A 21,870-nucleotide genomic window follows, 5' to 3' on the forward strand; every position below is an offset into this window, starting at 1 on the left:
CCAGTGCACTACGCTGTGGATCTACATACATTTGTATTTTAGATTTTCGACTTAAAGGAGTATTAAGCTAAAAATAATTTGTATAAAATGTATTCTGAACATTTAAAGAAATTGTTGGTAAGTTTTTGAGCTTTTTTTCCTACGATTCTGTAGGTATACACTAACATTAAAATAAGAAAAATAAATAATATGACAAATAGATAATGATCACTGGATCAGTAGCTATCAAAAGAGACCTAAGATGTATTGTGAACAATAAAAAGCATTTAAAAATCAATAAAACATATATTTCGATCACAAAATCTTAGACCTTTCACCAATTATTTCGATATTAATTCATCCGAAAAATAAATGAATAATTTCCTAAATGAAATAAGAAGTCGTACTAAATCAAATAACTATTGAATAAATAAATGTATTGTACTTTTTGCGGTATAAACCCTTTCGTCGGGTTGTCATAGTAGGATTGTTCTAATTCACTTAGTGGGTATTTATTTACAAAATAGACCATGTTCCCCGAGCAAATGGGCCTTTTGTTGCCCCCTCGATGATCACAATAGAACGGTTGGGGTTGGAATACGGCGAGCACGAAAAAATAAAATATGTACCTTCGCATGATGTATTCACTTATTTACAACATCGAAATTGTCTCGGCACGTATACTTACACATCTAAAAGTGCGATAAAAATTTAATGTATGCGAGACGAGCGATGTTAAACTAATGCGAATTATGCAAATTCTAGACAACTTAATGGCGACTTTTTAACGCTGCAAATCGACCAGGTGTTAGCCGTGAGCACGAATCGTGTTGTTGTTATCAAATTGATAATATGACAAACAAGAATTGTTTGTGCGGTGACAGCTCGTTATGACGTGCCGCGAATGTCGAATGCCATATTATTAATTCGACATTATTCGACCTGCGACGCGTGGTATTCTCAAATGTATCAATATTATACCTTAAATAATTAGTTAAATTTATTTGTGTAAAATATATAATTCGGTGTGAAAAAAATTTTAAATACGTTTTTTCTACCGTACGATTTTATTCGATTCAGACAAACGGTATTTTGTACATCGTGATTAAGAAACATTTGGTGGAATTGAATTTGTCCCCAATTTACGGTGATAATAATTGGGGTAGTCGGCGAAGTGTCCGTGCCGACTTCGCCACCAGCATCCACGTCTGTAAATATTTGCTTTAAATATTCAAACTGTTTCCGAAGTACGAGTCGGAGATCAGCACAAATTGGCCAAAAGCAACGACGACGGGGAGAAATGGGGGAGTTGGGTGAGCTTTGGCGTCAATTAGCATTCACAACGACAACTGTCGCCGACACGGTCCGAATTAGAGGAATTAAACGTCACTCGGAGGGCAAGAGACGATAGAGGACCTGACACTTTCGTGTTGTGACGTTTTTCCAAAATAATAATCCCGAAATAAACGAAGGAGAGGACCGGACCGGACCGGCTATGAATGAGAATGACATCAGAGCAGTAATTCCAAAATAAAATAGCATTTCTTGTATGTTATTTGTCAAAATTATCTTGAAATTAGATACCACATAAATTGAGATGAATTTTCTTCTTCCTTGGACGAGAAAGCGATTTAGCTACGTCTTCATTTAAAACAACAGATTGTACCTCTACAAAATGTAATCGAAAGCTTTTACTTACACGCATGCTTATTGTAGACAGAATGAATTTCATACAATTTGAACAAAAAAGCAATACATATGTACATAAATATATGTGTGTTGCTTGAAAACCTATTATTTATATAATTTTAGCTATCTAGCTAATTAAAAAAAACATTCTTAATTACTTAACTCTAAAATTTTATGTATAAATTTATATGCACTGTCCTTTACAGAGGTGTCTCCTCGCACCTCACAAGAATGCATCCAAGGTCTTAGAAGACCTGAATCACTCAGGGAGGGCATTGTACATGAGCACACCCCTGTGAAAAACTCCACCAGCTGTCTTCTTTTTTTTTCTTTCTCTACCAACAGCTAATTTATTACTTATGGGAAGAGCACACTCAAAAGTATGGCACGGCACGCCAAGGTAGACTTCAGTTGTGATTAGCGTGTCTTCATATCATTGTTATTTCATACGATATTAATATTTCGACAAGTTTCTCCTACATTTATTACAATATGGGATTCACTGTCAAAACTTTGTCAATACAAGCATAAAATATCACCGAACACAATTCAGGGAGTGAGTTTTGCCAAAGATCACGATGGCATAGATTAGGCGTGCGAGAGCTTTAAAAAAATACGTGCTGCCTAACACTTTGTAATTTTAATTTTAAGTGTACGGATATAATTTAATGAGAAATGAATTATTCCAATCACCGAGTGTTTCTTTGTCTTTCAGTTATTCACTATAATAAGATTTAACATACATACAAGAGGGAGAAAAAGCTTTCTTTGCAAATCTTATATGTAAATATAGTCAATTATAAGTAACAATAAGTGATAGTGAAAAGTTTATTCAACAATTTAATGGAATCTTAAGTGTTTCGCAATTGCTAATTCGCATCAATAATGTCAGCATTCTTGCAAGAAGGGCTGCAGAGTGCAGTTTGACTTTCATCGATGGAATATTTGATAGATTAGGCACCCTGTGGATGTGCCTATAATGTCAGGGCAGTTGACCTTACTGGTTGATTTGAGTGAAGCAGCAGCATTATTGAGTTTGACCATAAATATTTAATGGTTAGTAAACTGATTAATATACAATAAATAAATAAAGTGATTAATATACATATATGTACATAAATAAATATGACAACGTTTGTGTTTTTAATAAATAAATAAAATATATGTTTTTTTTTCTTTTATGTATTAGTGTATATACGTACATATATAAAAGCTATCTTATTTATCTCGCGCAAATTCGAGTTAATAAGCATCTCGAATTTGCTGATATTATAAAACGCTACTCACCCTGTCTCTATGATACTGTATGATTGTTTGTAATTCGCCAGGCTTGGGGTTAACCTTTTAGACTTTCCTGGCTTATATTTACCTACATATGTATATGAATAAAATAAATACATAAATGTATAAGAAACTGAATGCTATCGGAAAAATAAGTATTCTTTTTTTTGATTTTATATATGTAAGCTGTGAAATATAGTATTAATATATGTATATGTATATGAAATTTTTATTATGTAATGAGCGTCAAATATTGGTTGGACAGGCCTGAGGCGAAATGGGCTATGCGGCCTCACTTCCTCCGACGGTATTTATTCAAATACCATTCGTTGCCGGCGGCAATTAAGCCGAATTTACATAAATTTTATTTCTCCCTGACTCACCCCCCATCCCCCCCCCCAGCCTCCGCTCAGCACCCAGATCCTCCTCCCCACTCCCACGAACGGGAGCGGGGTGGCATCCCTAATTACAGACGCGCCCGCAAAACGGCGTGTTTTCAACGCTCCGCAGCCATTTGTTTCGTGGTATTTTCAAATAAATAAATACGTTTACCGTTTACGAATTAATACGTTCGCTATGCGAGAACCGCTCGTAAAGTGAGAGGAGGGGTTAGCGTGGGAGGGATCAGTGCTCGGTGAACTGCGCTCGCAATCGATATGGCCAACGAAATGGCGCTGATTTGTCTGCGGTTCGTTTATTTTGTTTGTCAGTGGCTTTGTCTACTTTTTGATTGGTGGCCATCATTGGTAAAAATGTCGATAGAATGCCGCAAACGGCAATCCGCTTGAATACACCTACATAGTTGAGAAACAACGCATACGTAATTATCGTGGATAACAGGTAAAATACAATATGCTAAAAATATCGATACCTAAGCTAGAAATTTTATAACTACTTATCGACAAACCATTCGAATAAACGTCAACACCTTCCAAGACTATCACAATAGCATCTTTGGAAAACATTCTAATCCACTAACACAGCGGCCCCCAATCACTTTTGGCACGCGTATTCCTTAATACCCATTTGAAAAAAAAATTCGAAATTTAGTAAGCCCCAAGCTTCCCCTCCACCCCAACTTTGTTAAACAAAAACTAATAAGACAGATCTGCAGTCGATTTTTCTAAATTAACAACGCCCATCGATTCTGAATACGAGCCACAGATATGCTTTCAACAGCTTTTATTTTTAAAATAATAACAGAAACAGGAAAATATGTCGATTTGAGAGTGGCGCGCTTTGTATGGGAGGTTCTGGTAAAACATCGACTTTAAATTCTCGCAAATCAATCAAAACTTATCATAATCGACTCTATCAAATCATTTTAATACTTATTGAGCATTATTTTTTTTAATTAAAATAAACCAAAACTTTTCTACAAAAAATATGATAGTACGTAAAAAAAAAAAGACAAAACCGAAATTTTTGTATAGATAAATCGATGGGTTGGAGGCACAGGACATTGTTTAAAATCGATTAAATGTTTTATTTAACATTTCCTGGATACAGTGCAGTTTTCCCAGTAGGTGCATCGATGTAAATCCAAAATTTGAGTTATTCGCTCCGACTTAATGTAGAGGTATGAAGGAATCGCCTATAATCTAATAATAAAATATATTTAGCAATCAAAAATGAATAGCTGTTATTCTTCACTACTAAAAGTTTGTTACTATCTCGGTATCTAAAATATATAAGTTTTGCAATTAAAATTTAGTATTGTTAAATTTAGCATTGTGTCAAAGAAAAGAACTTAAATATTTTAATATTGTATGGCTCTGTCTATTTAAATAAAACCCCTTTTAAGAGTCTCTGGACCAAAATATGTTCCATATATGTAATAATAGAGAATAAAGCTTTAAAAAGGCACACTAGTTTTGTTATTTGAAGAAATCTCTAAGAATGAGTTATATCGATATAGTATTACACGTCCAACTCCACCCTTGCAGCTCAAGGGTTGAAAGACTGACCAGCGCAGCGGTCAACTGTGCGTTGGAGGGGTGGTACCTGAAATCCGAATCTGAGGATAGTAATCTGAGATTCCATATTGATAAATTTATATCTAGAGTTTTCAACAAGTAATTTATCTTTTGAAGAAATCAAGAACGAACGTCAAAATCGTTTAGCTCGTGGCGTGTGCTGAAGACCTTTTGTATTGAAAGGAATTCTGAACTTTTCTATTCAATGCACTCAACCGTTAAATTATTTCAATATTTCTTTAGAATTCGAATGAACGTCTTTAGGTTGATACCAATGTATGTATTCAAATATTCTTTTAAATAAAAGTTCATTTCATTTTTAAATTTGATTTAACTAGAGGTACATTAATCGTAAAGTATGAAGACCAAAATACGTACACGATTTTCAACAATAAAATGTGTAAATCCGGGAGCAAAAGTAAATAGTCAACACGAAAGCACTCGAAACTATGTAAGAAGGGCTTTCAACCCTTTCACAAATTGATATTTCGCACGAATCCATAACAGCCACCACTTAACCGAGTTACACAGATGACATACGCAGATAGCAACTGACCATAACGCTTCACATATTTTGACAGCTTACAAAATAAATTATGACAATCTTAAATACTACCTACTGCGAACCAGGTTTATTATATACATACATATGTATTTTTTTTGGTATGTCCTAAACACGACCCAAGGAATAATCGCTCGAATGGAATATTGTGCTAATACAACAACGCATCAAATAGGATTACCACCTAGCACAGTGGTAAGATTATAATTTGAAAACAATGGATTTGTTCGGATTCGAGAGTAGTTGTTGGTGGACAAAAAGCGTCTTATCGCACCCCTCTTCAACAAAAAAAAAGTTAAATATTTTCGTAAGCGCTCACCTTGAATGAGCGCCATTAAGAGCGTCACCAACAATAGTGTTCGCTCTCGACTGAATGGTGAGCACACACGAGTGTTGAATTTTTCCGAAAAACCCACCCCGAATGACACAAAAAGGCTTTGTGGTAATCGAAGATAAAAATAAATACGCGATTCCGGTTAAAGCTGCCACAAAAGAACATTTTTTTCATCATATACACATCCATATATTTATATTCATATAAATTTAAGTATGGATTGAATTATTTCGGGATTAGTGAGATGAAATATTTTAAGTTTGAAAATGTGATACAAAACAATCAAAGATGAATTTAACTTCAATATTAATTGAATAATCTTTCATTATAGCAATTAGTACAATAAATATTTCCATTTCTATGCTTCATACAATTACAACACCTTCAGTTAGCTGTCAAATTACATACAAACATATCGAATTTGTCGGCTGAATTTAATAATATTTAATACTATTATACATATAAAATAAAAAATTTTTGAGAAATTTTACCTGAGATTGTTTATTCACGCACCAAATAGGGTTCTATAGTGCACGAACGTGAAAAAAATCTATTTTGATCGCATCACAATTGCCTCGGGCCAAAAATGGGTCATTCGAGTACGTAATTGTTAATTTATTTCACACTTATGTATTTTCGTCGAAGGTTTTTCTCGGTAGGTAGGGCATTGTGTCACAAGAAACCCACTTTGAATAAAATACAAAATTCGACAAAGGAATAAGTGTCGAGAGCAACGGTACGGGCACGCGGGTAAGATTGCCCCATCTTTTTCACAACGTAGGTATATTAGTATCTAATTTCATGAATGGAAATACTTAATCGATCGATATAAATGTGTCAAATCGCACAAATGGATGTGCCAATTTACGTCATATTTCCATTCAATTCGTCGCCCAATTCTTCGCAATAAGTGCGGTTCACTTTTCAAACCGATGGAAATATTTACATTGGTGGCAATGTTTCCTCTGAACGATGAAATCCTATTGATAAATATTTTATGAACTCGCACAAAGAATATATGTATGTATGTACATATTTGTGTATATTTAACTGAGATATTTTATGTACAGAAGAAATGAAGAGACGTATAAAATTAGGATGGAGTGTAATTTGAACGAATATACATACATATGTTGTTATTAAATCAAAAATGTCCCTTTGCCTGAAGAAAAAGATCTTCGATCAATGCGTTTTGCCAGTGATGACGTATGGATTCGAAACTTGGACATTGAACGCCAAAATGCTACACAAAGTCCAATGCACTCAACGAAATATGAAACTCTGTATGCTTGGCATAACGAGGAAATAGTTAAAATGGAATACGTGGGTGAGAATTATGACAAGAGTAGTGGATATAGTGGATATAGTGAAGAGTAGACGAGTAGAAGAAATTAAAAAAAAATGTGTGGGGTGAGGTGGATGAGATTTGCGCAACAGATAATATTGGAATCGTTTTGGAGAGGCCTTCATCCAGCAGTAGATGGTGAGCGGCTATAGTTGATGATGATGATGACATGAGAATTTGTATATTGACTATTAATATACATTACAATAGATATATATTTTATTAATTCAATCAGTACTTTCATGAATGAAAATAATAATAAAAAATTTAGATTATATAAATTCCACAAAATATAACTAAAACATTAATAGCGCCCAGTAAATGATCATAGGTATTCGGCTAAAACGAACAATGTTGATTAAATCGAATTTTCTATTGTATGCCTAATCAACGATTGTATGTATGTATTTTATCTGATCATTCATATAAAATATGTAAAATATGATGCTTAGTATCTAGTCTTACTTTGGATTCAAAAAATAGTACGTACATATATGTACGTAAAAATAGATAAGATAAATACATATATGTATGAGCATAAAGCCTTTTAAGATAAAAAGCAAATAAATACATAAATAAAGGTACACATAAGAGGGGCAACGATATTTTCTTCGCAGAAGATTCTATTTGAGCCTCTTACGCGAAAAAATCATACGAGATGGGATTTTCCGAGGGAAAAATCGCAAGCATTGGTTTCCGGCGGAGGAAATCAGCGCACGTCTGGGCTGGGTAGAGTCCGTCCATACCCCCATGTTGGTTATAACCTGCGGAATAAGCAGATAACGATGGGGTCAGCCGTACCCGAACATTCATACACGTGTACGTTTAATATACGATACATACATAATATGTATAAATGTAAGTAGACGACGCGGCTAGAAGATTACCGGCCGGGAAATGCGCTTACCCAGACGATATAATAACACCGAGACGGGAAATGTTTTGTAAGCAGAATTGTATGGCTCGATCCTTGTTATAGACGTATTTGATCCAAATGGAAGCAATCTACCACAATTTTTATTTTATTAAATACACATACATATATATATATATATATATATATATATATATATATATATATATATATATATATATATATATATATATATATATATATATATATATACTAATTAATTTATAGCACATGCATGTGCTATAAATTAAATTAACTCAAACAAATAATTGAAAAATATTGTACAGTCCCAAAAAGAAAAACTAATTTCCAATAAGCTCATTGAATTCCTCAAAAGAATCAACCGAGATCAATATGAATATTTTACAAATACACAATTCGAAAATTCAAAATGCACAATTAAAAAATCGAAAATTTAGAAAAAAAATTACATCGCAACGATGTATTTATATTTCAGTAACTGATACTAAGTTTCCATTTGATAAGATTAAAGATGTTCTAACTATCTTCAAAATACACAGACACACACAAATTTTCAAAATTTAATTTTTATCGAATTTTTGCATGAATATAAAACTTCACCTTTTGTTACTACCTACAGATATATGTATGTATGTACATACATATAATAAACATATATCAATATGATTCTGCAAGTACCTAATGTCGATTGTAAAATACAAATGTACCTGGATTTCAAATATTAGCTCTACCGGAAAATCAATATAAAGTTTTCAATAACTTTTAACATTGAAAGGTACACATAACTGTCACAGTTCAACTGAACATGTCATTTGTTCATGAACATATAAGTTTGTACATACACGAACCATTTTGCCCAGAAAATGCCAAACTAACTATTTTGTTCATGCACCAACTATTAGCAAGTTTCAATCGTTTGACCCATCCTCTATGTATGTACATATTATACATACCCTAGGTTACAATATTTAATATAAAATGCGGAATCGGGAATTACATATAGCAACGTTGTAATGTGATTTCCATAGGATCACACTTTTAAATACTGGTTTTGACAGCCAAAAGTTTTGACAGCTTTAAGTATCATGCGACAGCTGGTGTGTCTATTTTAAGATAGCACTTAAACTATATCCAAGAGTTTGTGTATGAACACACTAGTATTATATGTTCATGAACAAACTGGAGTGAACACTTGGAAGGTAACATATCTACTATAAATGTATGTACTCGTATATATGTATGTATGTATGTACGTGTATTCAGGTGAATGTTTGTATGTCCGCTATGCAAATCTATGGGTTTCAATTTAGAATCACCAATTTTGTCATACGTACATATGTACGTACATAGGTAGATACATATGTATGTGTATTCATTAGACATACAGGAAAATCTAATTTTTATATTATAGTTAGATTTTCAACATATAAACCGCTATATTTGAAAGTGGCATAAGTGCACTTTTCGTAATTTCAAGAAATATTTCGCAATATATTAAATATAATGTTTTGCGTTTAACAATATTTAAAAATACTGGTGGCCTGTATCCGTTTATTCTGCTTTTCCGAGATTCAGGAAATACGAATTAAAATAATTGATAACAATTTGTGAATGAAATAGTGTTTTTGGAACTGAAAATTCGACTTCCGCCACTTTCAAAGACTCATATGTATGTATGTATGTATGTATGTATATATATGTATGTATGTACATACATAGCTCATATGTATGTATGTAAATTTCATAACATAACTATTTATTCATAATTCATCTGTAGTATCGTAATTACATTATAAAAAACAAATTATTACCAAATATATATGTCTATTACGCAAACAATAGATTAGTTGACATAATTTATATATAATAAAATACTTGCGAGTGAATTTAGGTTGACTGTACGCAGATTCAATATTGCTTAGAGGACATGTTTAAATAAACCTGCCTAAATGTAATGTAAAAGTATATAATAGTTTATTGGAAACACGAAAGCTCACGTGCTAGGACCGCGAAACCTTTGCAAGCACGCAAAGCTCTCCCCCACTTTCCTCGTACGACAGAAAAACTAATAAACATTATGGTTATGAATTTATTAGATCGACCACAACACGAGTAAGTACATTAAAAGTACAACTCACACATAATACAACGTAAAATTGCGTTTAAAAATAATAATCCGTCTTTATCAATACAATGGCATTGCGAATTTATCCTCTCCCACCCTCTCTCTTCCCCTCCCCCTCACCTCCTCTTCTCCTGGCGATATTCAAATGCGAAGGGGTGCACACCGCGTTATTTCTTTGAAGACTCTGTAATAAAGGACTCTCCGGGGAGATGGGAGATTTTGCGAAAAATTTACAAGGGTAGCTTCGCTCGCACCATCGAAGTTTATTCACTTCTCAGTCACAATATTTACGCACGTTCCGTGTAAATATGCATAAGGACGTCGATGTTAAATGTGTTATTTGTTTTCGAACGTTTTGATTTTCGGCGCTTTCAAAATGCTCAAGTGCGAGAGGAGAAAATCCGATTTGTTGAAAATATTTGGACGTCAAAAATATTTGCGTGTTAGTATTTTGGAAAATTTCGTATGCCGGTTGAGCGTTTCAGAGCAATTTGCATATTTCAAAGGAAAATATAATGAGTACGCTTTTCCTCAAAGGGATTATTAGGTACACTGTTTTCCTTCACGTCAAAACTCATCATGAAAGCCTTCGCAAGACTTACGGGGAAACGTGGTAAAATATTTATTTTTAAATTTCATATCAAAAAATTTGATTGACATTAATATCAAATTGTATTACTCAATATTTACAAATGGCCACGTATTAAGTATGAAAATTATTGATAATATTAGTAGACAATATATACGCACACAGATAGTGGGTATTGGTAAATTTATATATGTATATATTTACTTAATTTCATTCCTATATTATTTATAGATATATTTATAAATATATGCCAAAAATCATATTATATTGTATTTTTTGGCTTATTTTTTTGTGTTGTCTTCCCAAGTTTTCCTCGAAATTATTTTCCACAGGATAACTTTAATAGACGTTGAAAGACGTGGCAGGCGATCTTTGTTGTGGAAAATATTTTCAAACGTAAATCTATGTAAGAAAAATGTTGATATTTTTTTCAACAAAAAATACATTCCACATACATATGTATGTACATATACACACGAAAATAAAAGGGTATGCAAATAATTAGTTGTTTTAATTATTATATAATATATAATAAAATAATTTAACTACACACCAATTTATTCATTTCCGCAAATAATATGAGTATAAATGTACCTCTATGTACAAATGCATACATGCGCATGTACATATGTACATCTGAATTGTATTATTATTCCGAAATTTAAATTGACTAACTATCAAATACATACTACATAATATGTACATGCATATTTATGAACCTACTCTCTGTAATATATAACCATTATAAAAATACTTTCATTCTCATCAAATGTATTGCTGGATTGTACTTGTAATATATTTACATCACGTTACAAGTAATATTAGACTATTGTACAAAAATAATTGTTCATGACTAGGTATCTACAAATTTTGGAAAAAATATTATATTACATACATATATCATTTAAACGAACAAAAATATCCGAACTCCAAACTGAAAAGATTAAAAAATCGCTTTTCATGTAAAAAAATCTAATTTTGCATACGACGATAAATTTTAAATAAAATAAAAATTTGAATATTTACATAATTAATTCTAAAATAAAATATTTATAGTAATCTATCCAGGTGCATTAAATTTATTGTCACAATATATTTTTACCCATAATAAATTTCAAAAATGCATATTTGAGAGTCGTAGGTTGCTAACCGTTTAAGCTGTTACAAACCATTATTAATATTATGTTATTGAAAAGAAAAATAAAACGCAATGAATGAATCAAATAACGCACGATGTATACAAATGATTATGGGAGGAGCGCAACAAACGCTTTTTATTCATGGATTTCTTTGGTGTGAAATTTCACCATGGGGATATTAATAATAATAATTGTTATTATTATTAAAAAATCATATATGAAATTCACCAAACGTGCACATAATAACTTGTTTTTTTTTATTTATTTATTTTTAAAGCTTCGAAAATAGTAGGTACCAGATTTAAAAATGCAGCACGAAGAATCCGAACCGCTTCATATTTGTACAAATAATAGACGTAAATATTGAATAAATAAACATATACATACATACATACAGTGCATTGGCATTATAAAAGGGCATTAGAGTGAAACAGTATGAGAATAAACAAAGATGGCGCATAGAGTGGGCGTAACTCAAAACATATCTCCTTTGTGGGGAACGAAGCTCGTTCTTATTTGCGTTTCGCGGCGAACGCCAGTGACGGAAAGTGACGACTATATGTTTCGTACATTTCCCGCTCGAGTTTTTTCTCTGTGTAACGTTTCACAGAGATTATTTCGCAACACAACAGTATACGAAAACGTAACAATTCGCGTGAAACGTCTAAACGATATTGTCTCAGACAATTCGACTTGGTGCCGTATTCAACTCGTCGCCAAAAATGTTGTATATGTAAAATGTCTAGTCACAATTGTATATGATCTCATATTGAACTTGTTTTGGATGACCTACATATAACTACGAGAATTAAATTCCATTTTTCGTTGCAAAATGTACAAAAGTGCGAATCACATTCACAGATCATTTCATATATTAACTCGTATATTTTATTTTAGTTTAGGTAAAAGTCAGAATTCTCGACAGGGCGGACCCTCTAGGCTCGGAAGACCCGCTCCTTCCTGCCATCGGTTGCTTTTTGCGAGTCCTCTAGTATTTCCGTGCCCTGAATGAACTCAACTTTTACCTGATGAAATACTACTCCGACATACATATGTATACTGCCTGGTTCGCAAATAATTTACAGTGGGAAATTTATAGTGTATATTCCATCCACATATTGCGAATGGAATATACACGCATTCGTTTGTGGTTCAATACAAATTCATCTAAATATGAATCAAAACGGGCACACGTTGTGCCAAATTGACGCCTCATCTTTCTTTTCACACGCATCCACATATTTTCCACATTTTGCGTATTTATTTCACTATCATTTGGATCCACGAAATTACAACCACTTTTACCGGAATTCGGAATATTCAAATACCGATTCAAATTTAATAAAAAAAGCAAATGAATGTTTACTATTAGATTGTTTTGCCATGTTTAAGCTGTTTATAATACAAATACTGAGCGAAGCCGGCTTAAACCACTAAATAGTATACAATGAAAATAAAAGAGTTTTATTATACATATAAATGTTTTTTTCTCTTTCAAAATTATATATTGGACTAGTGTTTTTGCCAATCTAATAGTAAACAGTTTATTAAATTTATTTGAATATTCATTTGTTACTTTATTTTTTTATTAAATTGAACGTCACGAATTTTACGAACCAAACAAACATACATACAAAGTCTCTTTCGAAATTACATTCATATATATTAGATACAGAGATCTGGAGCGGAGCGTGGAGCAGTGGAGCACGAAAATTTGTAGTGCCCCACTGCTCCGATATTTTGTTTTTATGTATTAGAATTTCTTACAGAATTTAAAAATTAAATTCATCCTTTTTTTACTTTGTTTTTCAGTTTACGATTAATTCAATATTTGATGGTTTATTATCCTGGAATCATTTGACATGTGGGGCACATCACGTGGTTTGGTTATATTATTTTATAAATATTTTGTTTTACATATATGTATACTGTTTTCACATGTTTTATATATTGTTGTTTTATACAAATGAATGTGTGCGCGCGCTTTTTTTTTATTTTTCCATCGTGATTAAATTATTCTTTATTGATGATTATACTCTATTCTTGTTTCTATGGTAGTTTGGAACCGTGTTTGGAATGTGCGCACCGTGTAGTATAGTTATATCTACATATGTATGTATTTTCATGATATATACATATATATTAAATATTTTAATAATAAATAATTTGTCTATAAATAAAACTTTATAACTTTTTATCATATGTACATACATATGTGGGTCGGTCTCCGTGACGAGACAGAATGTTAAATTACAGAAAACGCAAATATCGAAAAGCAAAGATCGAAAATCGAAAGATCTTAAGTCGAAAGATCAAAAAAAAAAGGCTTTTCCTCCCGTATTAATGTGCGCGCGCAGAATACGGGAGGAAAAGCATGTTCCTCTTGTTCCTGTTGTATCCTGCTCGCGAAAATTAAGTGAGTATGTACCGTTTACCATGCACCATTTTTTTTTGATCTCTCGACTTAAGAACTTTCGATTTTCGATCTTTGCCTTCCGATATTTGCGTTTTCTGTCATTTAACATTCTGTCTCGTCACGTAGACCCGTTTTTTTCATAGTCCTTCTTTTTCTCATTGAATAGTGCTTATAAACAATCGACAGTACATATATTTTATTTATTTATTTTTTATTTAATTTACACCAAGAAGGCCTAACAGGTAAACCCAAAGCGCCTTCCTGGCCAAAGACAATTATATAAACATATATGTACACCATTCAAATATACACAAATACTTCCACGTATACACAAATACACATTCATACATACATAAATATAAAAATACACATATATCCATATACATACATACACACCATACACATATGTATATGTATACGGGTCTACGTGACGAGCCAGAATGTTAAATTACAAAAAACACAAATATCGGAAGGCAAAGATCGAAAATCGAAAGATCTTAAGTCGAAAGATCAAAAAAAGGCGCATATTAAGTGAGTATGTACCGTTTACCATGCACCATTTTTTTTTTTTTGATCTTTCGACTTTCGATCTTTGCCTTCCGATATTTGTGTTTTCTGTAATTTAACATTCTGTCTCGTCACGTAGACCCGTATGTACATAGGTACATATATGAATAAAATTATTAAATTAAATAAATAACGATGATAAATAATATAATTCCTATTAAAACTATTTTGAAAACGGAGCGGAGCAACTAAAAATAAAGTGCTTGCTCCAGATCTCTGATTAGATATATGTACATATGTAGATATTTATGCATATGTATTTATATACATAGGTACATACATTAATATAAAGGGAAAGAATAATTTGAAATATGCAGGAAAATTAGTCAGGAAAAGCTCCGTCTCGAAAGCTGTGCGCCGAGGTCGAGCGACGGATCCCTCTCCCCCTCCCACCCAGGGACCCCCGTGGCCTCCCCTCGTGGCACCCCGTCGCCCCCTCCCACCCATCCCCAAACAAAAACATGTGCGCCAACAGCGCGCCGGCACGCCATTGGCTGCGGCCGCTTGCCGTTCGGCCCACCAAAGCTTTTCAAATATTTCTCGACAAATAAGTGCCGAGCGCGCCACCAAGTAGCGGGTTTGCGTGCGGCGCGCCTCTCTCTCGCGCAATCACACACTTCATGGGCCGCTCCGCCCGGGGGAGGGGAAGGGGCGCCTCCAGCAGCCGGCTCCACGATTTACGGCTCCGGCTCATTCGGTACACGGACGCCGACTCATTCGGTGCACGAACTCACCCTCGCCCACCCACCCCCACGTGAACTTCAAATGTCGTCGACGTGAACTTTCTCTGCGACGACCATGTGCAACAACGCCGACAGTCCCACGGGTCCCAGTGCCACGGTCCTGCCCTATCCCTTGGCGTCCCTCGCCAAGCCGACGGCCGCTCCTCCTCCCAACTCTCAAGTCTCGCCCCAAGTCATACCGCCAGCTCTGCTTCCTCTCGACCAGTATCGTCTCCAGTTGTACAACTACGCCATGGCCGAGCGGCTGCGCTTCTCGCAACTGCATCACTATCCCGGGCCGGTGCCGCTCTGTCCCGCTTATCCCGGTCCTTACGGGCCTCGGCTGGCGCTCTCCATGTCGCTCTTCCACCACAGAGTGCTCCAGCCCGAAGAGCCCAAGCCGCAGCACAGCTACATCGGACTCATAGCCATGGCCATTCTCAGCTCGCCGGATTCGAAGCTGGTACTCTCGGACATATACCAACACATCTTGGACAACTACCCTTACTTCAGATCGCGCGGACCCGGCTGGAGGAACTCGATTCGACACAATCTCTCCTTGAACGATTGCTTCATAAAAGCCGGAAGGAGCGCCAACGGAAAGGGACACTACTGGGCCGTGCATCCTGCCAACGTGGACGACTTTCGCAAAGGCGACTTCAGAAGAAGAAAAGCTCAAAGAAAAGTGCGCAAGCATATGGGGTTGGCCGTCGACGACGAAGGCAACGACTCTCCGAGTCCTCCACCGTTGTCGGTGTCACCTCCTCCGGGGTTGCCGTCGCTTCCACCTTTCTGGCCGCCGACTCCTACCGCAGTGTTCGCCCCTTTGCCGGGAATAGCACGCAAGAGACAGTTCGACGTCGCTTCTCTTTTGGCTCCAGACGAAGCGTCCATACGCCATGAGGAAAAAAGCCATAAGAAGCAAGCGACATACGCGAAACCCTACGTGAACAGCAGTGGCGACGAAGACAATGCTGAAGAAGATATCGACGTTGTCGCGAGTGATCAAGAGGAGAAAGAAATCTCGATGGAAAACTCGGAAAAGGACTCCGCGTCGAATCGGTTTCTGGTCGAGCCGACGGCAAACTCTCCCCAAGGATTGCAGTACCCGCTCCTGGGCAGTTGGGGTATGTTTCCCGGTTTGACGTTGGATCAGGCTTTGGTTGGACGGTATTACGAGCAGCTAGCCGCTTCTCAGCCGTTGAGACGCGGTCCCCCTTTATCTAGTCCTAATAATATACATGCAAACGACTTAACAAATAATTCAGATTTATAGAAAAAATTACAATAAAATCATTTCGAAGAATTAGCACTTACCATGAAAATAATAAAAAAAATATTGCAATTTTAAAGATATTGCAAGTTTACAATTTTCATTTGAATTCCCACCGTGCACTTTGCGATATTAAAAGATAATTTAATATTATTATAATTAATTTTACACATAAACACGTACATATGTAGTGTATAAAAATAATGTGAAGTGGATTTAATAGAATGCTGTATCCTATCCATTGATATACTATTCTTTTTATATACATAAATGAATATACTACCTATATACTTAAAATTGATATTTATCTGAAAGATATCATAAAGGTATATCGCAATTAAGCTGTGTTTGATAACAAAAATTTAAATTGAATTGATATATACATATGTATATACGTATGGAAAAGAAAATAATAAATACATATATGAGGACCATAAATGTAAATTTATAATAGAGTAAACACTATTTAATTTCTATAATACATACATTATTTCAAAGAATATAATATTAAAAATAATAATTCTTAATGTTATTCGTAAAAATAATAATATCTACATATTATTACTATTATATCAAATAGACATTGTTTAAATGTTGAAAGAACTACATACATACATATATGTAAATAATAATGTCGTCGTTACCTAATTAATCACACGTAGACTGCCATAGTAGAATTGTTATATTTTATCATTTTTATTTTGAAAATTATTGTGTCGAAAATGACGCTATGTAAATATTAAATGTATTTATCATAAATAATAATGTAAGTTGTGTAAGATAAAATAAATATTTAAAACGATCAAAAAGAGTTTCATTTAGTATTCTACATACATATGTACATACTTACTAACTATGAACAACACTCGTATGATGCGAATACTTAAATACTATAGATTGGACCACCTTGTCAAATAAATAATCCGTAAATCGGCTTAAAAATCTACAAAATAGTTCAACATTTTCGAACGTGAGTGAATAACACACATTTGTTGCTGATGTCCTCAACAATACACACAGATAGACACTTGTCAAATTCAACAATAGAAAAAGCAAGCGAACTACAAATAGTACAAATGTACATATAACACAAAAGATCTTGATTGAGCCACTGGCAATAAGTAAGTAAAATCAAGTCGAAAGGGACAGGTGATATTTAAATCAAACAAAAAAATATTTAATAAAATTAAAGCCATTTTACACACTAAATATCTAAAATTAGACTCACTACATTTACATATATGTCTAAATTTTTTCCTAAAAAGTATAAAAGCAGTTGATAATTTAAAAAAAAAGACTGAAATATACTAAGGACATTAAAGAAGAATAAAAATTTAAATTTAGATTTGGTTTTCAAAGTTAATATTAAAATAAATTGGATGTGACCAACCCATGACTTTTTCTATGTATGTGAGGAATATAATGTCACAAAACACAATTCGATAATTAAACATATGTACATACACGTTCACACATACCAGTTATTGGAGCGTTTTCGATAAAAATTGAGCGCAAATGTAGGGAAACTTACACAAGACAAAAGTTCTACTTCCGGTTGTCAGATTTTGTTCGAAATTTTTTTATTAAATATCAAGAAAATAAAAATAATTTAAAAGGTCAAAGTAAAATAATGAAATATTGTTTAAAAAAAATATGTATATTATTATTTAGAAATTGTAAACAACAATAACTTCCTTTTCGGATCATTGCTAAGACAAGCCTATGGAACAAAACAAAAACCCAGTAGTAAATACATAAATAACCAACAAGCATTGAAAACTTGCTGTAATCTGCGAAACTACAAAGCGCATAATCCACAAAAGGCTAAATATAATATTTCCTACGAGAAATGTATGAATGAATTTTACTTTGGCACGCAAAAAGTTTTTATGAAAATATACTAATCCTTTGGACAGGAAGTTTTGGCGCTAAGGATTAAATATTCGTTAAGTGCTATTTCCCCTAACGTTGGAATTACATATGTACAAATAATTTTATATTTAGACGAATGGATACAGAATAGTGATATGATGCATGTATGTTTAAATTTAATGTAGTAGTTTTAGCACACATAAGTGTCGCAAAAAATAAAATTCTACTTTTTAAGAAAGTATAAATTAGTCGTTCAAAAATATGCGCATAGAATTAGTCTTTCACAAAATTCCGTGTTTTTAGATATTATTAGAAAAAAATAGTGAAATGTTATTAAAATTAGCATTTTACATTAAATAACGAGCAAACAATTTTAAAAGTAATTTCGGTGTACATGTGTATATTGTTTAATTAAGACGTATCGTTAAAAATAAAAATTACTTATTTAATAAAAATACAACGAACGCAACAATGAAATCGTTATTTTTCGAAACGAACAATTTAATCATTTAATTATACGGCAACGAAAACGCACAAAAGTGATTCAAAAACACATTATTTTTCATATTCATTTTTGCATTAAACTCGGTCCGCATCGATGAGGAACAACAACGGCTCACAACGGCTCTTGAAGTCGTTTGAAATGTTTGCGTACTCTTTGCCGAACAACAATGAGATTTTTTGTATTAAAATATAAACACGTGTGTTTCTATTTCGAAGTAACAAAACGAATCGTGGCCTACGGCTATTTTAGATGAAAAGTCGCATTGACGCGCCTCAGCGATTTTCTCGCGCCCCGCTCTCAGGGGTGCATCGATGCATCGCTTATGCAATTTTTAGGTGTCGATGCGCAGCAATGCGTGGTCACCCTACCGCCTCTAATGCGCCACAACTTTCCCCACAGCATTCCAAACTTCAACGATCAACAATGAATTTATTCGTTGGCATTAAATGGATTCATCCGATAGACACATATGTAGCTACTATATATTACATACATGAAAGCCCATAAAAACTTTGATTTTGAATTTCGTCAAAATTATAATGTTTTATCTATGTATTTAAATTTTTGATTAATCAAATGCTATTTGAAAAGCCCTGAAGAAATCATAACAAAATATATAAAAAACCGGTTAAAAACCGACCGCAAATAATGAACCTACATACATATAGGTACATCCCCACATTGAAATGTATGTGTATATATGTATGTATGTACTCTTTAAAAGGTTTTTTTTAACAAATAATGAAATTTCTTTTAAAAATTTTATAGAAATATGTAGAAAAAATATGTAGAAAAAAAGATTTCTTTTATTGCGTTTTAGCACGTTGAAAAAGAGGAATATTTTATTTTAGAAATTCTAAAATAAGTCCCCACAAAAAGAGTTCAGAATAATTGTTTTTTTCAGGTTCACTCTCGATAGCCTAGTCAACGACGTTTATTAGTTTTATTTATTTTGGAAGTTTGGGCCATTTTTTGCACCACTATGGTCTATAGCAAAACTTGAGAAAAAACTTAATACCTTAAGAACAAGTTTCATTTGATGAATAATCGCTGACTTAAAAGGGTGTTTAGATGAAATATTATGAATAAAATCGAAGAATTTTTGAGCTTTCTCTCCTTTCCTGTTATGCAGAGTATTAACATAAAATAAAATAATACTATAAATACTAACAAAAAAATTGTAAATTAGAAAATGATTATCAGATCAACTATTATAATTGACCTAAGATGTGACCTGTGCACATAATTTATAAACAATAAAAAGCATTTTAAAATCAAAATTTGATATATGTATGTACTATCTGAATATATATATATATATATATATATATATATATATATATATATATATATATATATATATATATATATGTATATATATAATTATTTTATAACATATATGTAATAAATATGTATATGTACATTGGTATATAAAATAAAGAGATAAAGATTTATAGCATATACATAATATTAACATTAAATAAAAATAACTCACATTTTAAGTTGAATCACATACTGTTAGCTGAAAAAAAACAAAAGAATAAAAATTTATTTAAAAATACCAATAATAAAATGTTACATACACAATCCAAAAAAAAATTACATAGTATTTTTCATCTCTTTTGGTCTGGTTTCGTTTATATTACGCACACACATAAGAAATATTATATTGACACTTATTCACTCAATTTATATCAATTTTATAACACGTTTTTTTATACAGATATTTCACTAGTACGTAGGTACATATATGCACTTTTCTTTATTTCAAATTCCGTATTTTTTCATTCGCGAAATGTAATCCCAATTGGAAAAAATATGCTACTATTATTACTTTATACAACACGATATGTATTTATTTATTTATATTAAAATATATTGATTTTTCAAGATAAAGTATTCCGCGAAGGCCGACCTCGAACGATTTTCAATCGTTACTAGCGCTTTGTTTGAAACAATTGAAAATTATTTATTAAATAATAATAAGACAATTTCAACTGTTCGTTTATTTATTGAAAAAAAATAATTATATTTTAAGTACAAGGCTAATTTACATCAACATTGAATAAATGCAAATCATTAGAATCTGATTGTAGCGAGTCAAAGTGTTTTTTTTGTTTTTAAGTATGAAAATAAAATGAGCCAAAGTTTGAGAGATGTGGACTAAATCCCCGAATACAGAAATAATAGTAGCCAATACGGCGAGTAAATACAATCAAATTTGCTGGTATTTACCGATCTCAGTTGAAGTGTAAGCTTGTTAAACGCTTGCGCGCGTCGCGGGTCCCCAAAGTCCTCGAAACGAGGGGGGGTGTTTTAGGGAGAGCCCTATCGTAATTGAGTGTTGTCGAATGCTTGCGGCTACAGCCTTGGGAATTCGACACTGTAAGATGACACCAGAACAAACCACCAAAAACGACAGACGGTCGGGCGTGGGTTAACGGAGAGATCTACTGCTAAGTACCCGTGTACGTATGAAGAGTGTCTCAGTGCCTTTCAAATGAAAATTCACCCATTAGCAATACAAATGGGGCTTTGAAACCCACTTTTTGATTCCAATTGTTCTATAAGAATGATATAACTACCTTTTTTATTTAATTA

At 33.2% G+C, this 21,870-nt stretch overlaps 2 protein-coding genes across 2 annotated transcripts in view; one reads left to right on the forward strand and one right to left on the reverse strand.

Annotated features, from left to right (window-relative positions):
• Positions 1 to 21,870, reverse strand: part of LOC143910245 (zinc finger MYM-type protein 1-like) — a 727,250-nt gene that overhangs the window by 198,649 nt on the left and 506,731 nt on the right. The window lies entirely within an intron of this gene.
• On the forward strand, positions 15,696 to 16,895 carry fd102C (forkhead domain 102C). Its single transcript, XM_077429344.1, has 2 exons — positions 15,696 to 16,507; positions 16,577 to 16,895. Exons 1-2 carry the CDS (start codon positions 15,696 to 15,698, stop codon positions 16,893 to 16,895), a joined length of 1,131 nt encoding a protein of 376 aa, XP_077285470.1.

This window comes from Arctopsyche grandis, chromosome 4 (assembly GCF_051622035.1).
Source record: "Arctopsyche grandis isolate Sample6627 chromosome 4, ASM5162203v2, whole genome shotgun sequence".
Taxonomy (NCBI): domain Eukaryota; kingdom Metazoa; phylum Arthropoda; class Insecta; order Trichoptera; family Hydropsychidae; genus Arctopsyche; species Arctopsyche grandis.

What these genes read in the sequence shown, in the direction of transcription:
- fd102C (XM_077429344.1), top strand. Translation starts at nt 15,696, where the DNA reads ATGTGCAACAACGCCGACAGTCCCACGGGTCCCAGTGCCACGGTCCTG. An exon ending in CTTTTGGCTCCAGACGAAGC is followed by an intron (nt 16,508 to 16,576) that starts GTCCATACGCCA and finishes CGTGAACAGCAG; the next exon opens with TGGCGACGAAGACAATGCTG.